Genomic DNA, 24753 nt, shown 5'->3' on the forward strand with positions numbered 1-24753 from the left:
TAAGGGAGTGGAGCACCTCCCTTATGAAGAAAGGCTGAGGGAGCTGGGTCTCTAGTTTGGAGAAGAGGAGACTGAGGGGTGACCTTATTAATGTTTATAAATATATAAAGGGTGAGTGCCATGAGAATGGAGCCAGGCTCTTCTCAGTGGCAAACAATGATAGGACAAGGAGTAATGGGATCAAGCTGGAACACAAGAGGTTCCACTTAAATTTGAGAAAAAACTTCTTCTCAGTGAGGGTGACAGAGCACTGGAACAGGCTGCCCAGGGAGGTTGTGGAGTCTCCTACTCTGGAGACATTCAAAGCCCACCTGGACATATTCCTGTGCGACCTCACCTAGGTGTTCCTGCTCCAGCAGGGGGATTGGACTGGATGAGCTTTTGAGGTCCCTTCCAATCCCAAACATACTGTAATACTGTGATAAAATTTAGCTCAACTCACTTCTTTGTCAGTTTTTGAAAAGCTAAATCTGAATGCATATTTCAATCATATATTTTAGAATAGATAATTTGTGATGAGAGTAATAATACAGACTTCTGGAGAAACATTGCTGTAATGTATATTAACATGTGGGTTGTATGTGTCCCTCATGCTGGAGGAGTGGTCAAAAAAAAAAAAAACATCTCTAAGCCGTTCAGCAGACAAAATCATTGAACTGTAACAGTTTCTGAGACAGAAACACAAACTGCCATCAGAAAAAAAAAAAAAAAAAGGGGGATCCTCTATCCTCACTGGGCTGAAGACAGTAGCTTAAAGGAAAGGAGTGAATGGAGGCAAGTCTGTGCTCAGGATGGCAAGTGAACCCCCTCCTTACCTTCCCAGGTGCCTCTGTACAACAGGTATGAGGCTCTGGATGTGGAAGGTCACTCAATGGATGCAGAGAATGAAGGTCCGTGTACACAGGAGGTGCTGCCAAGGTCAGAAAGGCCTAGCCCCATATCACGACCGCTTCTATGAGGAAGAAAAGATGGGTTACAGTTGTAGGCAACTCCCTTTTGAGGAGAGCAGAGGGTCCAATAAGCTGGGAACAGGGTTAAGTACATCATTAGGAAACTTTCTAGCCTTGTATGGCCCTCGGACTATTACCCATTCCTGTTTTTTCATGTGGGAGGCAATGAAGCAGCGACCTGTAGTCCAAGGGCGATCAAAATAAACTTCAGGGCCTTGGGAGGGTGGATAAGGGAATCTGGACTGTGGGTTATTTTTTTCCTTTCTCCTTCCAGTTGCAGGCAGCGACACTGAAAGAAACAGACGGACCTGATCTATTAATAAATGGTTTTGTGGCTCTTCTCACTGCCACAGTTTTGGGGTTTTCAATAATTGGATGGCATTACATGGTATCAGGCTTGCTGGTGTTGGTTGGGATTCACCTTTCTCAAAGGAAAAAGAGGATCTTTGCTCACAAGCTTGCGGGGCTCATTGACAGAGCTTAAACTAGACATGAAGGGGGATAATATCAGGCTTCCCCATGACACACCAAGGTCATGGGAGAGGATGCTTGTAAGGGCTCTCAGCCTGTTGCTCTGAGGCGTGCTGGTTACATTGGAGCATACTTGAAGTCTTACAGAGATGAGTCAGCATCTCCTGAGATAATAGGAGCAAACAGGGAAACACCAGTAAGAAGGTGACATAGAATCATTTTGGTTGGAAGAGACCCTCAAGATCATAGATTCAAACCATTAACCTAACTATGGCAGTAAACCATGTCCGTAAGAACCTCATTTACACATGTTTTGAACACCTCCAGGGATGGTCACTCAAACCTTCCATGGGTAGCTTGACCTTTCTGTGAAGAAAGTTTTTGAAATTTATGGTCTAAACCTTCCCTGGCACAACTCAAGGCCGTTTCTTCTCATCCTATCACTTACTACTTGGGAGAATAGGCCAGCACCTTCCATGCTACAGCCTTCTTTCAGATAGTTGTAGAGAGTGATATCATCTCCCCTGAGTCTCCTTTTCTCCAGGCTAAACAATCACAGTGCTCTCAGCTGCTCCTCATAAGACTTGTTTTCTAGACCCTTCACCACCTTCATTGTCCTTCTCTGAACTCTCTCCAGTACCTCAATGTTTTTCTTGTAGTGAGCGACCCAAAACTAAACACGGTATTTGAGGTGCAACCTCACCATTGCCAAGTACAGGAGGACAATTGCTTCCTTAATCGTGCTGGGCACACTATTCCTGACACAAGCCAGGATGCTGTTGGCCTTTTTGGCCACCTGGACACACTGCTGGCTCATATTCAGCCAGCTGTCAACCAACACCCCCAGGTCCTTTTGCACCAGGTAGCTTTCAGCCACTCTTCCCCATGCCTGTAGCGTTGCATGAGGTTGTTGTGGCCCAAGTGCAGGACCCAGCACTTGGCCTCATTGAACCTCATACAATTGGCCTCAGCCCATCGATCCAGCCTGTCCAGATGCCAATGTAGAGCCTTTCTACACTTAAGCAGATCAACACTCCCGCCAAGCCTGGTGTCACCTGCAAACTTACTGAGGGTGCACTCAATCCCCCTCATCCAGATAATTGATAAAGATATTAAAAAGAACTAGCCCCAATATTGAACTCTGGGGTACACCGCTTGTGACTGACCACCAACCAGATTTCACTCCGTTCACCAGAAGTCTTTGGGACTGGCCATCCAGCCAGTTCTTTACCCAGCAAAGAGTATGCCCATCCAAGCCATGAGCTGACAGATACTCTAGGAGAGTGCTGTGGGAACATGCTGGGACATGACTGTCAGCCCTGCTGAAGTGCCTGTGCTCCGATGCATGCTGCATGCGTAACAAACAGGAGGGAGCCACTGTGCTGCTAGACCTAAGCTATGACCTAGCTGACATTACTGAAACTTGGTGGAATAAATCCCATGACTGGACTGGGGCTATCAATGACTACAGGCTGCTCAGACAGGACAGGTGAGAAAGGAAGGGTGGAAGGCTTGCCCTCTACATCAAGAGTGTCAAGAGATGTTTCTGAAAATAGCCACAAGCAAGTTGGAAAGCTCATGGGTAAGAATTAGACACCAAGACAACAAAGGGAACTTTGTGCTTGGTGTCTAATGCAGGTCACCTGGTCAAAAGAAGTGTATTGATGAAGCCTTTTTACTCCAGCTACAGGGGTCATTGACTTGCAAGCTTTTGTCCGGCTGGGACACTTCAATCTTCCTGACATCTGCTGAGAAAGTAGCACAGCAAGCTGTAGGCAATCCAGGAGACTCCTGGAGTGCATTGAGGATAACTTCCTAAGCCAGGCAACAGACAGCCCTACCAGGGGGATTGTGATACTGGACCTGAGTAAAGTCAGGATACCAAATTTTAGGAAAGCAAACTTCCAGGTCTTTAAGGAGTTAGTCAATAGGACCCCCTAGGAAACTGCCCTTGGGGACAAGGGAGCAGAATGGAGCTGGCAGATCTTTAAGGACACTTTCCATAGAGCACAAGAGCTCTCGATCCCCAGGTGTGAGAAATCGGGTAAGGAAGGCAAGAGTTTGCCATGGCTCAGACAAGACCTGCTGGTCAAAATAAAGGGTAAGGAGGACTTGCACAGGCAGTGGAAGTAGGGACAGGTAAACTGGGAAGAGTATAAGGACACTGCCCTCTTGTGCGGAGATGGGGTCAGGAAGACCAAGGCCGAGCTGGAGCTGAGCTTGGCATGGGATACAAGAAAGGCTTCTTCCACAAAAGGGGAGGTGAAGCATACCTTCCCACTGAGCAAGACTGGCAAACTGGTAACAATGGACAAGAAGAAGGCTGAGGTACTCAACAACTCTTTTTCACCTCAGTCTTCACTGGCAGCCTCTCTTACCACACTTCTTGAGTGGATAAACTGCAAGACAGGGACTGGGGGAGCAAAGTCCCTCCCACTGTAAGAGATACGGTTTGCGATCACCTGAGGAACCTGAACATATGTAAGTCTATGGGACTTGAAAAGATGTATCCAAGAATCCCGAGCAAATTGACTGATGTAGTTGCCAAACCACTCTCAATGATACATGAAAAGTCATGGTGCTCAGCCAGTGGCTGCAAAAAGGGAAACATTTCACCCATTTTTAAAAAGGGGTAGAAAGGAGGGTCCCAGGAACTACTGACCTATCAACTTCACCTCTGTGCCTGACGAGACTGTGGAACAGATTCTCCTATAAGCTATGGTAAGACACATGGAAGAAGGGGAGGTGATTTGAGACAGCCAGCACAGCTTCACCAAGGGCAAGTCCTGTCTGACCAACTTAGCAGCCTTCTATGATGGAGTGACTACATCAGTGGACAAGGGAAGACCTATGGATGGTGTCTGTCTGGACTTCTATAAAGCCTTTGATATGGTGCCTCCCAACATCCTTCTCTCTAAATGGGAGAGATATGGATTTAATGGATGGACTGTTTGGTGGATGAGGAATTGGCTAGATGATCATATCCAGAGGGTAGTGATCAATCGCTCAATGTCTGGATGGACACCAGTGACAAGCGATGTCCCTCAGAGGTCTGTATTGGGACCAGTACTCTTTAATAACTTCATAATTTACATAGACAGTGGGATTGAGTACACCCTCAGTAAGTTTGCTGATGACACCAAGCTGAGTGGTGCAGTTTACACACCTGAGGGATGGGGTGGCATCCAGAGGGGACCTGGACAAGCTTGAGAAGTGGGCCTGTGTGAACCTCATGAGGTTCAACAAGGCCTGCACCTGGGTCAGGGCTCTGAGCAATCTGATGTAGTTGATGATGTCCCTGCTCATTGCAGGGGAGGCTGGACTAGCTGAGCTTTAAAGGTCCCTTCTAACCCTTATTATTCTATGATTCTGTACAGATTAATCTTTTTTTCTACTTTTTGTAGTAACTATAAAAAAAGAGAGGATGGTGGGCCAGCTTTCTCAATAGACAATCTGTCACAAAGAGTCCAAGCCTTTCCTAATATACCAATTCCTGTTGTTGACACAGACTAACATGTTCAATGGAGAGAGGTGTGATGAGTCTTCCCTGTGTCTGAGTGATACCTGGATGCCCAAATTGTATCATGTGGTTGTCAGCAGCCATTGTAACTTAAAGTTGTGAAGTGCAGTCGAAAATATATTAGGCATGGAACAGAGACAGGAAAAGTTTATTTGAAGGTATCACTTTTGTGTCCTGCTTTCTGCTTTTAGTACATGCAATGCAAGGATATATTAATGTAAAGAAATGGGACTTTTTAAAAGGTGCGTTAGTTGTAATTGCAAAAATCCCAAACCCTTGTGAATCTGAATGTGCCCAGGTGAAAGCCAGTTCAGATCTATTTTAAAGGTACTGAGTTCAGTCTTGAGAGAAAATTAGGTCACAGTAATCATTGAATGTAGATCATTTATTCTAGGAAATATGTATTTTCTGATATAACTGATAACTTTTTTCTTTCATTTAGTATCTCCAATCTGGGCATGTTTGGCATCAATGATTTCAGTGCAGTCATAAACCCTCCACAGGCCTGCATCCTAGCTGTGGGCCGAGCAAGAACAGAGCTCAAGATTGTGGAAGATGAAGAAGGGAATGAGAAACTTAAGCAGCATCAACTAATGACAGTGACTCTTTCTAGTGATGGTCGAGTGGTAGATGATGAATTGGCTTCAAAGTTTCTGGAGACCTTGAAAGCCAACATAGAGAATCCAATGCGACTTGCCTTGTGTTAAACTCAGTGAAGATTGCGTGTTTGGACAACATAGATAATTGTTATGTACTTGGGATTGTTTTTCTGTATAGAGGAGTAAATAGTTACTGTCAGATGGACAATTAAAATATGTAATTTATTAAATTAACATGAAAAAGTATTAATTTTCTTTCTCTTAGTCTTTCGCATTGACCAGGTTTTATACTGTAAAGGTAAGACTTTAAAGTTAACATATTACATTTCTTTAAACGCTTAGTGCTAATAGTGTATAACATTTGCCTAGAAAAGTCAGTCTCCTCTGTAATGGAAAATTCAAGTAAACTTTAAGAAACTTCAAAGGGAATTGTAGAATAATTTGGATTGGAAAGGGCCTTTAAAGCTCATCTAGTCCAATCTCCCCTGCAATGAGCAGGGACATCTTCAACTAGATCAGGTTACTCAGAGCCCCATCCAATCTGACCTTGAATGTTTCCAGGGGTGGGGGCATCTGGCATCTCTTTGGGCAACCTGTTCCAGTGTTTTGCCACCTTCATCATAAAAAAAATTTCTTCACAGAATGGTTAGGGTTGGAAGGAACCTCTGGAGATCATCTAGTCCAACCCGCCTGCTAAAGCAGGTACACTTAGAGCAGTTTGCACAGGAATGTGTCCGGACGAGTCTTGAATGTCTCCAGAGAAGGAGACAACCTCCCTGGGCAGCTTTATATCTAGTCAGAATCTACCCTCCTTTAGTTTAAAACCATTATCCCTTGTCCTGTCACAATAGGCCCTGCAAAAAATTTGTTCCTATCTTTTTTTATAATCCACCTGTAAATACTGGAAGGCTGCAATAAGGTCCCTCCAGAGTCTTCTCCAGGCTGAACAACCCCAACTCTCTCAGCCTTCCCTCATAACAGAGATGTTCCATCCCTCTGATTATTTCTGTGGCCCTCCTCTGAACTCGCTCCAGCAGGTCCATGTCTTTCTTGTGCTGAGGACTCCAGAGGTAGATGTAGTACTTCAGCTGGGGTCTTTCCTGTGCTGTGATGGGATGCATTATTTTAAAGGTTAACTATCTAGCTTTTAGAGTGAGGAAAGCAAGAACCATCATTTAGCAAAGTGTTGCCATGAGTGCTGGTCAATACTGAGATAACCAAGTAGCTAAGTTATGTTGCTGCAGTGCAGAGTTTTTCAGTTTTCATAAGACTTTTCTGGTATGCTGTGCCATTTAATTAGATTGAAATAATGTTTATAAGGTTTTGACAGACATTTCAGTGATTTCCTACATAAGAGCAAAGACAAGCCAAAAAAGTTTTGGTTTAATTTAATTTACATTACAGAAGTAAAAAGAACAGTTGTACAGATGTACAAAGAACAGATAGTTCTTTGCCTTGTCCTTTACTAAAAGGTACATTGAGGAAAACAAGATGACTGGAGATAAATAGGGAAAAGCAATTATAGGAAATTCTGAGAATGACTAAGACCATAGATAAAGTCATTTCTCAAAATATTAAGTAATCTGGTGAAAGCCACAGCTTCCTTTGTATGACTAGAACTTATTAAAACACATTTAAACTGTAGGTGAATCTTTATTCCAGTATTTGAATAACCACATAATCTAATGCCTTGCAGAGAGGAGATTAAACTTATCTGAATATATGCATTCTCCATAAAGGATGGAATCTTGGCATCGTTGATTTTTGGTTTTTGATGCAACCAACATTTAGTGAATACAACTTTTTGTGTGTGTTTGTTTGTTTGTTTTTAATAAAGAAGTTTTTTTTGTTAACTTTATTTGCAGTCAATTAACATATTTTAAATTCAGGAGTTGCCCCAACTCAGATATCTTCTTCAATACAAAAAAATGTAAAAATACAGAATGTCCCGAGTTGGAAGGAACCCACAAGGATCATCGAGTCCAACTCCTGTCTCTGCGTATGAGACAACTCCACAGTTCACACCATGTGTCTGAGAGCATTGTCCAGTCTCTTCTTGACTACTGCAAGGTTTGAGGCCATGACTACCTCCCTGGGGAACCTGTTTCAGTGCTCCACTACCCTCTTGGTGAAGAACCTGTTCCTAATGTCTAGCCTGAACCTCCCCTGGCACATCTTTCTGCCATTTCCTCCAGTACTATCATTGATCACCAGAGAGAAGAGTAATTTAAACATTCTGATCCTTCCCTTTTAGTCTTTGTGTACTAGGTTAAGTTTAGAAACATACGAAAGTTTCCATATTTAATTCAGCCAGATGACAGAGCTGAGTAGGGATTTCTCTGCTGGTTTTAAGCAGCAAGGCCAAACCCTTTGAGAATGTGTCATTTAAATTAAAGTTCTAGCAAACATTTTAAAAATATGCCAGCTAGATACTGTTCTTGCAGAAAGAGTGTATCTAAGATGAGCATGAAATTGATCTCAAGATGCAAGGAAGGTGAGCATTGCTGCGGTGGCTTTAAAGGATGTTAGCACAATAAAGAAGTATCTTCAGTGTGTATCCTATCAGTTTATTTTCTGACTATAGTAATGTAGCATGAAAAATGAAACATTGTTTTACAGGAAAGTGCATAAATTGTGGGGTTTTTTTCTCTTGCTGTATTTTGCAGATTACCAGAAATATATGTATATTTATCCAAAATTCATTTCCAAATAAAGTGTATTAATTAACCTGTTGATCTCAGCACATAGAGCTGATCACTGTGTCATTCTTCAGAAATGAGAACCTAGATATTGATGTACTCTTCATTGGTGGATTAGCTTGATGCAAGCCTTGATGGTGCCACTGTTTTTGATAATTTCATTCAAGGAAAGACTTGTTTTGAAGGGAAAATTGAAAATACAGAAAGGTCAGAAAAGGGCAGACTGAAAAGCCTGGGATTTTTTATATTCTGGGATCTCTTTAAGTGTAAATATAGTCACTGAACTATTTTAGTGTGTGGTTATTCTTGAGTTTAAAATATAGCTTAATGGTTTGATGTTTGGTTTTGAAGTATTTCAGAAAGCACCTGATATGAATAACGAAGGTATAGTAAACACTAACTTGCCTTGTTCTGTTGGAATTCAGATCAGATGGAAACCTTGATTACTATACAGTACTTCCTGCAGAACTCAATTGCAGAATCATGGAATATATCAAGTTGGAAGAGACTCATAAGGATCATTGCGCCCAACTCCCTGCTCCTTGCAAGACTGCCTAAAACTAGATCATCTGACTAAGAGCTCCATCGAGACACTCCTTTAACTCTGTCAGGCTTGGTGCTTCCCTGGGGAGCCTGTGCCACTGTCTGACCACCCTCTCAGTGAAGAACCTTTTGCTAATATCCAGACTGAACTTCCACTGATGCAGCTTCATTCCATTTTCTTCCATTTTCTGTCACTGGTCACCAGAGTGATCAGCACCTCTCCCTCCCCAAGTCCTCCTTGAGGAAGTGGTAGACTGCAATGAGGTCACTCCTCAGCCTTCTCTAAGCTGAACAAACCAAGTGACCTCAGCCATTCCTCCTTATGTTTACCCTCAAGACCTTACACCATCTTGATCACCCTCCTCTGGACACACTCTAATAGTTTGATGTCCTCTTTTGTATTGAGATGCCCAAAACTGAACACAGTACTTCAGGTAAGGCCACACCTGTGCAGTATAGCGTGGGTGTCAAGGGTTAAGATTGTGGGGTGACAATAAAACCCTGGCAGATGTATTGTTAACCTCCTCTCCCCTCCCCCACTTCCCCCTTTTGCCCCTCCCTCTCTCCCCTTCCCCCTAAGGACAGGCGATTGGGAGGAAAAGAAGTGCAAGGAGAAGAGAGTTGGAAAAATTAAAGATGTTTTACTAATGCTACTAATAAGAATAGAGAAAATAATATAAAATATACAAAACCAATCTTGAAAGTCTCAGCAACTGCAGAGCCAGCACCCAAAGTCCTGGATTAGACTCTGCAGCCAACCTGGAGCTGGATTCAGTCTCTCACTAGGCCTCATTTCGCAGGGACAACTAGCAAGGTCCTCTCCTAATGTTGGCCATAAGCAGAAGGGAAAAGGAAAAAGGGAAAAAGGACAAGATCCTCGTGATCTCCCACTTTTCTATGAAGTATTCACGTGAATGGAATGTTATACACAGTTGGTCAGTTTCTTGGTCACCTGTTTCTCGTTGCCCCTCTCACGAGATGTCCATCCGTGCTTATCAATAAGTTTGTGTTCCATTGCTAGGTTTACCAAAACATGTATCTGGTTCTCCAGGAAAATGCAGCTAATATGAAGGCTTTAGCTGACAGGCAAATTCACTAAAAGATAAACTTGTTTTTTAACAAACCCAGGACAGTGGGACAGTCGGCTCCCTCAACTCACTAGCTATGCTGTGCTAAATGTACCCCAGGACATGAATTACCCTTTTGGCTGCCAGGGCACATTGGTGACTCATATTCAATGATGTTTAGTTCCAATTGTCACCAAAATATTGAAGGCATAGAGAGCAGATTCCTTTAAGTCAGTGTGGCAATTACATCATAATAGATTAAACAGGGAAAAAACATTGAAAGTTGTCAGTTAAGCAAAAGTTTTAAACTTATAACCTTCTTGTGATTTCTTTATTTGTAATCGTCTTTGAATAAAGCAGGAGGATGTTCACAGTAGCCTGCTGGAGATTTGTAGAAACATGCTAACCAGTAAATGTTCAAGAAACACATAAATTTAGGATCTGGGTGAAGACCCATGTGTTGATTAAACTGGGGTGCAAATCGTTTACTGGAAGCCTGACTAGCTACTTTGTGCGATTACAATATCTACCTAATCTGTATCAGTGAAAAGCCGTCACTATTTGCTTGAATTCAGTTTGAACCGCTTCCCTTCTCTATCAGTTTTGCTTCGATGTGTAGGCATCACAGTGGGTAATTATTCAGATACAATAACCATATTGTTGTTCCCTTTCTCCACAAAAATTGTCCTACCTGGCTAATTAAACATTTGTGTTATTATGAGAAATAACCAGCTGGAAAATACCATACCTGTACTAAGAAAAATGATCCATGCTACGTTAATGAATACCACTATTTATGTCCTTAAAGATTAGAGATTAAGAGAAGTTTCTCTTCTATACCTCAGAAGTTCCTCTTGTGTGGCCTAGACCTAGATAGGAAGAAAGGGCAGCTATGAACATTTTTATTTCTAGTCACTGTTGTAGGAAGCATATACTGAATCATTAGTGCAGCAGATCTCTCTCCTACAGTTTCATGATTTTTACGTTGTCTGTGTACTGCTTATTACAGCATGCTGTTCACTTCACTTTGCAGGAACCCAAGCAATTGAATCTTATAGGATATTCTCTATTGTCCTAGACATCAACCAATTTCTGTTTCAGCTGCCCGTCTTAGGAAAATAGGTGTAATTATGTTTCATTTTGCAACTTTGCTGCACTTTTAATTTCCTCCTTGCCAAATAAATTATAAGGTTAAATATCCATGGAGGCTGTTTGTTTGTACATGTGCTTATACTTGCTCTGTCATGTCCCAGTTTCCATTAGCAGCATGCACTGAGTTTCTCTAGGTTTTAGCAGGCAGCATCATGCTGTTTCCTCTTCCTTACGTGGAAAGCAGGAACTATAATGGATCCCTTGGTTGATCAGAAAGAAACTCTGTTGAGACTTCTGGCTTATAGTGTAAATCTCCACCAAATATTATAAGTGCAATATGTTGCTTTCTCACTTGCTTATTTTGGCAAGTATTCTAGGGCAGGTTTACTATTCACTTTATAGTACAAGCAATACACAGATTAAAATGAAAATAATATTCACACTTTTTTTTTTTTTTTCCTACACAAGAGTAGAGAGATAAGAATTATTTTGGAGTCATTTCACAAATCATAGAATGATAGAATAGTTTGGGTTGGAAAGGATCTTCAAAGGTCATCTAGTCCAACCCACTCACAATGAGCAGGGACATCTTCAACTAGATCAGGTTGCTCAGAGCCCCATCCAATCTGACCATTAATATTTCCAGGGATGGTGCATCTACAACCTCTCTGGGCAACCTCATGTCTAGCCTGAATCTCCTGTCCTTTACTTTAAAACCATTACCCCTTGTCCTGTCATAATAGGACCTGCTAAAAACTCTGCCCCCATCTTTCTTACAGGCCCATTTTGAGTACTGAAAGGCCTCAATAAGTTCTTTATAGAGCCGTCTCCAGACTGAAAAACTGCAACTCTCTCAGCCTTTCCTCATAGGAGAGCTATTCCATCCCTCTCATATTTTCATGGCCCTCCTCTGGACCCTCTCTAGCAGGTCCTTGTCTTTCCTGTACTGGGGATGTACAGGGTGTTTCAAAAATATGGACCCAATTTGAAATGACTGTATCTCTGTAGCCATGAACTGCTCATTAATTAAATTCTCAACACTTAAAAGGGCAGGGCATAGAGTTTCAAATTATTACCATGAGATGCCTCTCCCAGTGTATGAACAGCCGCTAGCCTCAGTCATTCACAAGATGGCATCCCTGCCACACAAGGCATTTTGTGTTCTGCAATTCGGCAAGACTGAATCTGTAATTGTGGTCCACTGTGCATTTCAAAAGCATTTTGACATAGGTCCACCAATGCCAAAGAGCATTTGTCATCAGTACTGACAATTTGAAGAAACAGGATGTTGTCATCATGAAATATACTGCTTTGAAATTAGGTGCATTTTTTTGAAACACCCTGTAGTACTCCAGATTGGATCTCACCATAGCAGAGAGGCAGAATCATCTCCCTCGACCTGCTGACCATGCTCTTTTTGGTGCAGTCCAAGATACAATTTACCTTCTGGGCTGCAAGTGCGCATTGCTGGCTCATGTCCAATCTTTTATCCACCAGTATCCCCAAGTTCTTCCCCGCGGGGCTGCTCTCAATCCTTTCATCCCCCAGCTGGTATTAATACTGGGGATTGCCCCAACCCAGGTGCAGGACCTGACGCTTGGCCATGTTGAACCTCATGAGGTTTGCATGGGCCCACTTGCCTCTGGATGGCATCTTGTTCCTCAGGTGTGTCAGCTGCACCACTCAGCTTGGTGTCATCTGCAAACTTACTGAGGGTGCGCTCAATCCCACTGTCTATGTAAATGGTGAAGATACTAAACAGTACTGGTCCTGATACAGACCCCTGAGGGACACCACTTGTCACCAATGTCTATCCAGACACTGAGCCATTGACCCCTACCCTCTGGATGTGACCATCTAGCCAATTCCTTATCCACCAAACAGTCCATTCATTAAATCCATATCTCTCCAATTTAGAGAGAAAGATATTGTGGGGGACTGTGTCAAAGGCTTTACAGAAATCCAGATAGACATCATACATAGCCCTTCCCTTGCCCATTGATGTAATTACTCCATTATAGAAGGCTGCTAGGTTGGTCAGGCAGGACTTGCCCTTGGTGAAGATGTGCTGGCTGTCTCAAATCACCTCACTGTCCTCCATGTGCCTTAGCATGAACTGGTTGTGCCTACAAAAATTTTAGATGTTATAACATCTCACTTTTCCCTGTTGACAAGTATAGAAGAGTTAGAGCTTTTTTTCAGGCAGATTAGGAGTCTTTCCTCTGTCCATTCCTGTTTTGAACACAATCTAATTATCATAGTATTCAAAGCGGGTAATGTCTTATTCAGGCTCATAACAAGGGCTAATGATTCTGAGTGACTCCCAGCCTGGAAAAGAAGAGACATTTTGGGATGTGCTAAATTATCCTAAACAATGCTCTAAGGTACCTCCTTGGCTGCTTTTCCTGTATGTTTGTATGCTATGTGACAGACTTCAATCATTCTGACAGCTGCACAGGAAAGCCACAAACAGAGGGTCTGGGCCTCTTATTGAAATGGATAATTCTAATAAAGGAGAAAAAATGTGATTATTGGCTCATTTTCACAATATTTTTGTTAATAGTTCCATTCCAATGCCTTTAGTCACAGTGCAGCTAGTTTCATTGTCTGTAAGTTGAAGGAAAAAACAGAACCACAACAGAACTGCTGCTGTGTTAATACTTTTGTTTTGAACGAGGACAGATTTTCCCTACTCTGGGCTGACATAATGACGGTGTTAATAATCATTAGTCTGTGGCACACTTAGCTGTATTAGAAGAACAGTGCTTATGAAGATACATACTGTTTTCCTGGAGATAAGCAATTCCATTTTTACCAGTAGCACCAATGCTTATGAAACTAAATTAACTTATCAGGAGTGTCTTAAATATTATTCATCTGTCTTAAATATTGAGATCTGAGCTGAGAGAGAGAGGTGTTCTGGCCAAAGACTACATTTTAGCAATTGCAGGAAGTCATCTTTATTTTGGAAGACAAGCCCTATTGTACAGGGTAGAAAAGATGAAAGAAAGTCAAAAGAAAGTGCTCTTTTTCACCTGTGCTTAATTATCTTTGTATAGCATTATATCTATTTTCTTGATTAGCAAGGAATGCCTGGACCTTTTTTAAGCCATAAAGGATAAGCAGATGATTTCTGTTCATGTCTTAAGCAAACACTGAAGGAAATAATACTTTAAAACTTAAATATTCCATAATTTATTTAAGACAGGGAATTTTACTTCTTGGGCCTCCTTTTAAAGCATGTATGCATACTTTGCATGTGTGCCTGTGCACATGTATGTCTGTATATACTGAGATGACTGGTAAAGAGGATCAGCTGCTATTTCAACCACATTTGTTAAAGCCTTTCAGATTTGGGCTACAGGATGAACAGAGAGACAGGCTTCTGAATTCCCCTTCTGAGACTTCAACATTTCCTCCTTAATGTATTATGTGTCAATGTATGTGTCTATAGGTACAACACTGGGGAGCCCTGAGAAAAACCTGCCCAGATTACATTTGAAGAAAGTAATTGCAACACTGCATCTGTTGCTCAAACACAAGTCATGAGACAGGTGAAAGGATAGCTAGGAGCAAATATTCTTGGTTAAGAGGGATACCGTGAAGAACCTATGAAGCAATCTTTGTATGAGAAGGTAGCTTTCCCTTATGACATATGTTATCATAGTATTTTGTGGGGGGTAGTGGTAGAAAGAGTTGTCTTGTGTAAGCATAATGTGTCTAGTGCTCTTGGAGAGGTTTTACATTGTTATTTTTGTCAAAGAATAAAAAGACAATCAACTCACCAAGCAAAACCTGCAACTGTTGAAGAATACTTTAAGTTTGTTGATAAATCTATGAATCCGGAAGAGGATATTCTCAAAATCAAATGGTGATAGGACTGTTTTAAGCATAGGCTAAGCTATTATTTTCTCTGTACTTTTCTAAACCTGAGTCCTATTTATTTTTTAAGCTGTTTAATGTGATTGTCTGTTTGTGAATGTGCACTGTATCTGACTCAGTAGTGTGTGTGTATAGTGTTTATACCAAAGTGACTAGCTGTGGATGGTAATTAGCAATTTACTTTTTATTTCAGAATTGACTAGAAAGGCATCAATGCCAGAGGAAATGTCATCTTTAAAAATAAAACAAAGCAAACCAACCAACCAAAAACAAAACCAAAAAACAACCAACCAACCATTACTGCATAGTCATATTAGTGGGTAGTGCCTGCTCCTGAGATAACATTTTGTCTACATAGTAATAGAAAGCAAGAGAGATCAGGACAGGAAAATAGTAACTCTGTAGACAACTCAATGGCAAAAGAACTCTGGATTCTTGCATACCTCAAGACTGAGGTGGGGGGGGGTGGGCTGCAGAGGGTGGACTAAAGTTTTCTGGAGTGGATCCCCATGTCACTGATGGCAGGAAATGCAAAGATGGCTTTTTCTAGGTTCTCAACCAGGTGAGAGCAACATCTAATGTTCTTTTACTCTTTTTTTTTTCATTTAAAATTAGTTTCAAGGTACTGAAAGAATTACTGGCCTGGTTTACCAAAAATATTTATGAATACATTGACGTTTTCATGAAACTATGGATGTATATCTATAGTCAAAAATGTTTTTATTAGAATTTCTGTGAAAATTTCAAAGATGTTGATTTGCAGAAGTTTTGATTTAGATATAAATGTATATCAATAATAAAATGTATGCATAAAGATTATTTTCATTCTGACTACCACTCTGAGGACATTTATATATCAGTTGTTTAAATAATTTGAATAATTTCTTACCTGGCAATGTTTAATCAGTTTTTCCAGTAATCTCAGAAAGGGGAAATTTAGACTGGATATTTAGGAAAACTTTCTTCAATGGAGGATTGTCAAGCTTTGGAATAGGCTGCTCAAGAAAGTGGTTTAGTCACCATCTTCCCACTGGCTTTGAATAATCTCTGCTAGTTCTGCTTCTTCTTGAAACTGTCTTCTATGTTTACCAGTCCTATGTCAGGAACTACTTGATATTTGTCTTCACAGATTCTGCAAAAGGACAAAATCAGAGGCTTTAAGGTAAGTGACTATTATATATGTATGTTTGTGAATGTTGTATTCATTTGCCTGGCAACTCTGAATGGTTTCTTTTGGGTTACTGCAAAGCAAGAGGAAGCATTTAATTCAGATTACTCTATTTCCTCCCTTACAAAATGTTCACTATGAGCTATAATGTGGTAGACTTTGCCATCCCTTCAAAAGAATTATTTTTCTGTCTGTAAACTGTTTTAATTTTTCAAGATTCACTAAAGCAGGACTCATTAATGTAAAGCACATACTATGTTTCACAGTTTAGAGCAAGGTAACTGTTGCCAAATCACTTTCTTAGAAGCTGCTTACTGAGAGATATATAAAATACACCATGTTGAAGTTAACATGGTTTATAATTTGTTTTTACTATTTTCATTTTTCTTACCCCTCAAGTTGTGTGTTGGGATTCTGGTGGCCCTTTATACCTGTGTGACAACCTTGGAGCACTCCCCCCCACTCTTAGCAGAACAAAGGATCATGTCATGCCTTAAGCATCTAGGTTTTGTTACTTTGGGAGGATTAGATAGATGGCTGTGGAGACAGACCTCTCGTCTTAACTTTCCCAAGGTTTTGTGTTTGGCTGTGGTGTTAGACACCTTATAAGATAAAGGCAATCAGTGAAGGCCCCATGGCCTAATTGGGATGACAGACAACTAATTATCAGAAGAAACCATGAATCAACAGCTGCCCCTGATGGGCAAAATAACTCGCTTCTGGTCAGTACCATGGACTTTCCCCTAGTTTGAAGACCTCAGACCTATTTCCAGAAGAGTCTTCCTGATAAGACTCTTTAAACCTGTTTCACTCTTCCTCATGAAGAGTAAACAGAGAGGGGAGATGAACCACCCACATGTAAATTAACTGGGTTATAAAATGACCCTGCACGTGGCATGAGGTGTGACATGTATATGCCGCACAGCATGACCAAAGTCTTCAACGCGACCACTCTCCCCCCATAGGACATCATTGCTTGCCCGATAACCTGTGGAGTGATGATATCTTACTCTGTCTCTTTTACATCTTAGTTTTCCTTCTTTGTCTCTCTTTTCCTTTTTCTTGAACATATAAAAGCAGTATCATTGTAAGTTCTGCTGCTAAGGTCTTGTTAAGTTTTGCATTATAGTTACTAATTGTTGCCAATCCACCATTTTTTGAAGGACTTTTACTGTCAATGTATCAACAACTTTTGTGATATTACAACATACTTTTGCCGAGTCACTAATTGCTGTAATTTGTATTCCACCAGGTGCTTCTAGTAAATCCATAATTGAATTGGTCCTGTGGAGTGATTGTCTGTCATTCACTTTGCATTACCACACAGAAATACCCAGGGTTAACCCACACATGATCTCATCTGTTTAGTCAGGGCACATGTCATGTTCAGAGTTAACTCATCCCTCATCTCATCTATCTGGACAGGACAACCTGGTAAAAAAAAATAAAATAAAATAGAGAGAGAGAGAGAAAGAGAGATAGAAAAGCTAAAGCCATAGGAGACAACAGCTGCTCTTTAGGAGTGTCAGCTAGAGACCAGGTGGGATATCCAAATATCTCTAAAATAACACCAAGTCTTGTATGTAACCAATGAACTCTCATCGCTGAATTACAACACTGAGTAAGCACGAAGAGAAACCACTGTTAGGTTTTAACTTACTGTTTCTTGTTTCCCTAGAGAATGAACTTGAATGATTTTTTGTTTGTTTTTTGAGAGGAACTTTTGTACTCTCACTGCACTATATGATATAAAAATAATCAATTTGTCCTTAAGCTTGGAGATGTGTTTCTAACAATGTCCTGAAGAGAAAGATACACATGTTACATACAACTTCTGCATTCCTGGAAGATTGCTGCTTCATACATAGGCAGAAAATCACTTTGCAACCTACTCTCAAAATGAGAAGCAAAGGACTTGCTGGAGAATAGCTTGATTTTATTATTTTCCTGATAGATTTCATATCTTTTGTAGCAGTGAACTGAAGTTACATGAAATAGAAATAGCAGGAAAGAGACACTCTAATCTTCGGTTTTGATTAAATCTGATCCAGTCTTCAGCATCAACTACTGTTATCTATAATGTGGAGATTTGGATCATGAATCAGAAGAGGAAAGTTCTGTCATAGTAATTCCTGGCACAAAGTTAAACGTTTACCAATGACTGTTGAGTTTTAAGTGTATGTGCTCAGGAAACTCCAAACTGCAAACCCCAGATTTCCAAGGAGTGTCTGCTTACCAGATGCCTACCAAGTGATTTACTGAGGCATGCGAAAGAAAATATAGACACTTTTAAAAATTGGGAACTGAAAAAAAGGTAACTGCTACTAATACTGGGTAAGATGTGTGCAAACAATGAATTAGAAGTGTGCTCTGATTTCATATTGAACACATCCAGCTAAGAAGACAACTAGACTCCTTAATTTTTAGAATGGAAAAAAAAATAAACAGTGCTCCTCAGGATAACAGCATTACATAGTAAATTAATATGAAACATAGATACTACCTCTGTATGCATTTTTTTTAAACGAAGAAGCCCTCAAAGTAGACATAAACAAAGAAGAAAATCCTAGTACAAGGATATGAACTTTTCACAGCATACATGACTTTCCAAAACCTAAGAATAATGAGATACACATCTTCTAAATACTTTGCACATACACAATAAAACATTTCTTCAGTATATACTAGGCTGACATACAACAGGAAAACAGTAGGGAAAAAAGCAAGAGATGCTGGTACAGGCTGGTGCTGATTACAACACACTAGCTTTGTTGTCTTAAACCAAGAGCATGACATCATCAAACTAATGTCTTTGATTGCAAACACCAAGGCAAACAAATTAGTATTATATAAAAGGCCACACACTGGATTTTTCCCAGTACCGTTCCAAATGATTATTTGGAATAAGAATAATTAATTACCATGACTGTATTTTATACAGTCATGTAATTAAGTCCATGATTAGGCCTGATTTTTAGAACAGATGAGTATGCATTTCCTATTATATTCCAAGAAAAAAAAATTATCTGGCAGGGGAGTACATAAGACAGAAGGTTACAGAAGGAGACCATGCTGAAGAGTTTCCAAGCAGAGGAACATATGCTAGAGCTGGGTATCGAAAATGGAAAAATAGAGATGTAGGTCCACTGGCTGGTGCTGTAGGAAGCAGAGCAAGTCTGGTGAATGGAACAATTGAGTTCTTCAGTGACTCCCAACTTGCCTGTTTCAGGAACTGCTCAGTCAGCTCTAGAACGGAGCACTTACTTTCCATGCCTCTCTGCATCATAGGTGTTGATCCACAGTAAAAGTTAACATTTCTATAGCTGTCTTCACTCCAACCACTGCGAATATATAATGCTTTGTCTTTGAGATTTCTTACGTGAAGTCTATTGAGTGCATATGTGATCAGCAGGATAGAGATGGAGTTATTCAGCAGCTTGTCTGGCCTAGTTCAAGTAACTGGCAAGGACAATTTGTGCCTGGCATGCCAGCCAAGTGCTTTTTCATTTTGTATTAATAGAAAATGAAGCCTCCTTGACTAAAACATTCTTAATAAAAACAAAGGCATTTCATTTCCAAAGAAAATAGGTCTGATGCTGCACCTCTTTTCTGCTCCATAAAGTGGTGTCACTGTGTGAGGATCGTAGCCTTCGGTTGTCACACTGTAGAGCATTATAAGAGATTCCTTTGTGGGTGTCTATTACAGGCCACCAGATCAGAGTGAGGAAGGCAGCTGAGAGCAGCTTCACGGCCACAGGCCCTGGTTGTCGTGGGGAATTTTAACTTCCCTGATGTTTCCTGGAAGGACTACTCAGCCAGCCTGCCACAGTCTAGGAGGTTCCTCCAGTGCATTGATGAAAACTTTCTGATGCAAATGGTGGAGTAGCTGACTAGGAGAGGTGCACTGCTGGACTTCATCCTCACTAACAAGGAGGGTCTGGTTGAAGCAGTAAAGGCTGAGGGCTGCCTTGGTTGCAGCAACCATGAAATGGTGGAGTTCAGGATCTCATGTGGCAGGAACAGAACAGCAAGCAAAACTGCAACCCTGGACTTCAGCAGGGCACACTTTGGCCTTTTCAAGCAATTGCTAGGGGAAATCCCATGGGCAAGGCTGCTTCAAGGTAAAGGGGCCCAAGATAGTTGGTTAGTGTTCAGGGACTGTTTCTACTGGGCACAAGATCAGAGCATCCCAACACATAGGAGGTCAAGGAAGGAAGCCAGGAGACCTGCGTGGTTAAACAGGGAGCTGCTGGGCAAACTCAAGTGGAAGAGTTTACAGATCACGGAAGGAGGGGCTGGCCTCTTGGGAAGAATATAAGGCCATTGTAAGAGGATGTAGGGAGGCAACTAGGAAAGCTAAGACCTCCTCAGAATTAAACCTGGCAAGAGGGGTCAAGGACAACAGAAAGAGCTTTTTCAAATATGTGGCATATAAAACTAACACAAGAGGCAATGTAGGCCCACTGATGAATGAGGTGGGTGCCCTGGTGAGAGAAGATAAAGAGAAGGCAGAGTTACTGAATGCCTTCTTTGTCTCTGTATACTCTGCTGGAGGCTGTCCTGAGGAGCCCTGTACCACTGAGGCCCCAGAGGTAGGCAGGACAATGGAGGCGTTTGCCTCAGTTGATGAGGACTGGGTTAGGGAGTAGTTAGGCAATCTGGACATCCATAAATCCATGGGTCCGGATGGGATGCACCCCCAGGTGCTGAGAGAGCTGGCTGAGGTCATTACTGGACCACTCTCCTTCATCTTTGCCAAGTCTTGGGAAATGGGAGAGGTGCCTGAAGACTGGAGGAAAGCAAATGTCACTCCAGTCTTCAGAAGGGGCAAGAAGGAGGACCCGGGCTGTAGACCGGTCAGCCTCACCTCCATTCCTGAGAAACTGATGAAAAGACTTATCCTTGGTGCCATCTCAAGGCATATCAGGGATAAGAGGGTCATTAGGGGCAGTCAGCATGGCTTCACCAAGGGGAAGTCGTGCTTGACCAACCTCATTGACTTTTATGAGCACATAATGAGGTGGATAGATGATGGCAGGGCGGTGGATGTGGTCTACCTTGACTTCAGTAAGGCATTTGACACAGTCTCCCATAGCATCTTTACAGCTAAACTGAGGGAGTGCAGTCTGGACGATTGGATAATGAGGTGGACTGTGAACTGGCCGAGGAAGCCAGAGAGTCGTGGTCAGTGGGACGGAGTCTAGTTGGAGGCCTGTACCTAGTGGAGTGCCTCAGGGTTCAGTACTGGGGCCAGTATTATTCAATATATTTTGTGGAAGATTTGAGGGATTTTCTTGAAGTTGTTGTGTGAATGGGTTTCTATTAGATGGAGATTTATTTCTGAACTAGCCAAAGGAATCTCAGGGCCAGCTCGAAGGCTGAAAAACAACACCTGCTGTGGGAGTGAGGGCCTCAGGGCCTCAACAAGAGGTAAATCAACAGATCTATTAGCAGTGAGACTCGGGCGCATGGACAGCTTGTGAACATGGACAATATCCAGTCAGCTAATGCATGCTTGGAGCGTGGATGCGTGATCAGGAAATAACTGCATAAATAAGGAGGCTTGTTTCTGTAATAAATGGCTTCGCTTGAATTCATATTGAATTGTGTGAAGTCCATGATTTTTCACCCTTGCAAGTGGTGATTCCGACGTGATCCATGAGGAGGATTTACGGAAGGGGGACGACTGCTGTGGGGAGTGAGCCCCAGCTGGAATGGCTTGGCTGGACCGTGACCTGGACGTAGTCTGTGGGCTGCGTGACTCCTGATTGATCTCTACAGAAGTGACACAGGAGGGATAAAGGATCTGATATTGTTGCAATGGACACTCGAAGAGGTGAGCAGCTGGGGGTGAGAGGAGATGGGGCAGAATATTTTTAAAGAAGAAGTAATACTGCAGCTCCTCTCACATATTCTCTCTAAGACAGGGGTGAAGTATGAGGAGGGTAGCCTCAAAAGACTATCAATTTGGTGTAGAGGCAATGGGTTTCCTGCTGACCTGTTAGGAGCTTTTCAAGTAGACACTTGGAAAAAAGTGGGAACTCTGTTGTGGAAGACAGTCAGTCACAGTGAAAAATGTATTCTTGGCCTTGTAGCTGCCTGGAAACTGATAATTACTGCAGTGAAGCAATTAAAACCTGAAAAGACTGTTATGAGCATTAGTGACTCAAAACTTAAACTTGAACTTTGGGATGACATAGGGCAGAAAGTATAGGATAAAGTCAGCAATGGAGATAAAGAAGCTAAATCATTAGTAACTACATGGAACCTTATAATCACTACCTTAAAAGATCTTAAGGCTGAATGGTCTGCTGCTGCCAGAATTTTTGCAGCGTTGCAGTCTGATAAGTATCCTGAAAGTCGCTGTGAAGTTTACCTGGTTTGTGTCTTTGATACCCTCCCTATTCCATCCCCTGCTGTGCTTTCAGCACACCTGATGGTTCAGCAGTCCAGGGCAGGGGGAGGAAAAATGCCGAGCGGGTGTCCTCCTACACTATTACCCAACCCTGATGAGAATAGCAAGTCCAAAGGATTGGAGTCAGACAACTTGCCCAAAGAACCTGTGAAGGCTGAGAATGCTAAGATCGTAAACAAGTGTGCTATCAGTCCTTTTACCAATTTGTATCTGCCTTTACTGCCTTTTAACCCACCAACTTCCATGAGAGAGCAGAAAGGAGTCACTGGATAAGAACTGGACAACAGAACTGAGTGACAGACTAGATCGGCTAATAGCGAGTGAATCCAGCAGTCGGCAATACGGTCACACTGATCATGACAGGAAAGGGGGTGCTCCTGGGGACTCAGGTTATACAAATAATTATTATGCTAGAAAGTATTGGCGAGAAAGTGCACTGTTCCGAACCCCCCTCTTACCAACGATTCTCCAGCACCATTCAAGTCCACGTTATCTGATGACTCTGATGAGGATGAGAGTCTGCAGCATTTTTTTTTTTTTTAAGCTAACAGGAAAAAGAGTATGTGTACGTGTTGCCCCAAGATCAGATAAAAACTATGAAAGACTCAACCAAATTAGACCTGTGCAATGTAACAGCTTTAGATTATTTAGGATGGAACGATGGGGACTCATTGAAAGGGGCAGGTATCCCACAACTCTTGGAACAGACACTAATTGACACACCACAATTACAGGTGCTATTATTTTCTGAAATCCTGAGACAGTCAACAGATCTTGCACATCAAACTATAGTAGAGGTGTCTGAAACCAACAAAGCAGCCAAATCTTTTATAACTACTATCAGGGTCCCAGTGAGAATTACATGCGATTTATTGACCATCTTCAAGAGGCTATCAATAAGCACGTTGAAAACTTAGAAGTTAAGGAAGCACTGGTGTTTAAATTAGCAGTAGAGAATGCTGATGTTTGCTATCAACGTGTTATCTGCGGGTTTTACAGTACATCTTACGTGCTTCTGTGTGTTGCCCCTCTGAAAATCAATCAGCTTGTCAGGAATGTGACTTAATTGTTTCACTGGTTGTTGTTAGAATTGTTTCTTTGTGGTGTAAGTACACCATAAAACTTTCTCCCCACTTTTCCCACTCGCGCTGCAAGCAACCCTGTGCTTCCCCCCGCTCCCTTCCTCTTCTCATAGTTTTTACTTATGAGATGGGGTCAGGAATGACTGTTTGCAGTCGTGTTCCTAAGAAATCGGTATTGGGAGGTGTTTTAATACGTAGGAAAGCACTTGGAAATGGCACTCCTTGAGCTCTTGTGTATAATTTCTTTTTTTACAGTCTGACAAAGGGTTGGTTCTCCACCAGTCTCAGCCTGCACAGCTCCATTGACTTCATCTGGGAGCTCTCAGACTGCATTTTTGTTCTGATTACATATTTAGCAATATGTGGTAAAAAGACACTGTGGAGCAACCAATTTAAGCACCATTCTTTTCAGCTAGGAGGCTCATGGACGTTTTGCCCAAGCCATGTTTTCTAGAATGCTCTAAATAAAAAAGGACTTTTAGCTCATTATGACATACAAAAATAGTATTAGAAAAAGGGAAACCTTTTTAGCTATTGTGCATTTTTTATGCAGCAGCTTGTTATCACAACTCTGTCTGGTGTGTCACCCCTAGATACAGTTTATAGCTACATTATTTCTTTTCATATTATTCTTTGGGCTTTGTGATTAATTTTTGAAAGGAAGCAACATGTTATATACTTTTTATGTCTTTGAATCATTGCAGGTCAAGACATTGGAAAAGAGGTTCTCTCTAGCCACTTTTGCTCGATGACTCAATGGCAGCTTCCATTACTGTGATTCCCCAGGCAGGACATTCCTTTATGAACTCCACTGTATAGCTTCTAAGTATGAACTGTTTAATGAAGAATGATGAGTCTCTGAACAGACTTTCGTACAACTCACTAAGTCTGTTAATCCTGAGGATGTGCTATAGATGCTGGTATAGAGTCATAAGCACATGGTTACTGTAATATAAATCAATTATAGCAGTATGGTTTGCCAGAAATTTAGTGTAATATTGATTGAAATCATAGAAACAAGACCATCATGTCAAGGGTGCTTACTTTTGCCATGTACGTTTCCTTAGAAAGTAAATTAAATTAGTATTCAAATCAGATAAAAATAAAGGCAGCATAGTATTTTGCCCTGAGTTTCTCAGCTATCAAGCTGTACAATTTCTAACCTGGTTTTGTTTGTTTTCTGTTCCAACCAAAACACTTTTGAAAAGTGTTATACTGAGAGAAGATTTTTTTCTTTGCTTGAAGAACAGTTGAGAATTGCTCAT

The 24753-nt window shown here is 41.5% G+C and overlaps 1 protein-coding gene across 5 annotated transcripts in view; it reads left to right on the forward strand.

Annotated features, from left to right (window-relative positions):
- Positions 1 to 24753, forward strand: part of PDHX (pyruvate dehydrogenase complex component X) — a 135937-nt gene that overhangs the window by 71049 nt on the left and 40135 nt on the right. Inside the window, exons 11-12 of one of the 5 annotated variants that reach the window (XM_071809082.1) lie at positions 15953 to 15985; positions 21630 to 21708. In XM_071809082.1, the coding sequence (XP_071665183.1) occupies positions 15953 to 15985; positions 21630 to 21693 (97 nt within the window). In that variant the 3' untranslated portion in view covers positions 21694 to 21708. The other 4 variants (XM_071809083.1, XM_071809081.1, XM_071809084.1 and 1 more) reach the window with 4 other exon arrangements.

Source organism: Patagioenas fasciata, chromosome 5 (genome assembly GCF_037038585.1).
Source record: "Patagioenas fasciata isolate bPatFas1 chromosome 5, bPatFas1.hap1, whole genome shotgun sequence".
Lineage (NCBI taxonomy): Eukaryota > Metazoa > Chordata > Aves > Columbiformes > Columbidae > Patagioenas > Patagioenas fasciata.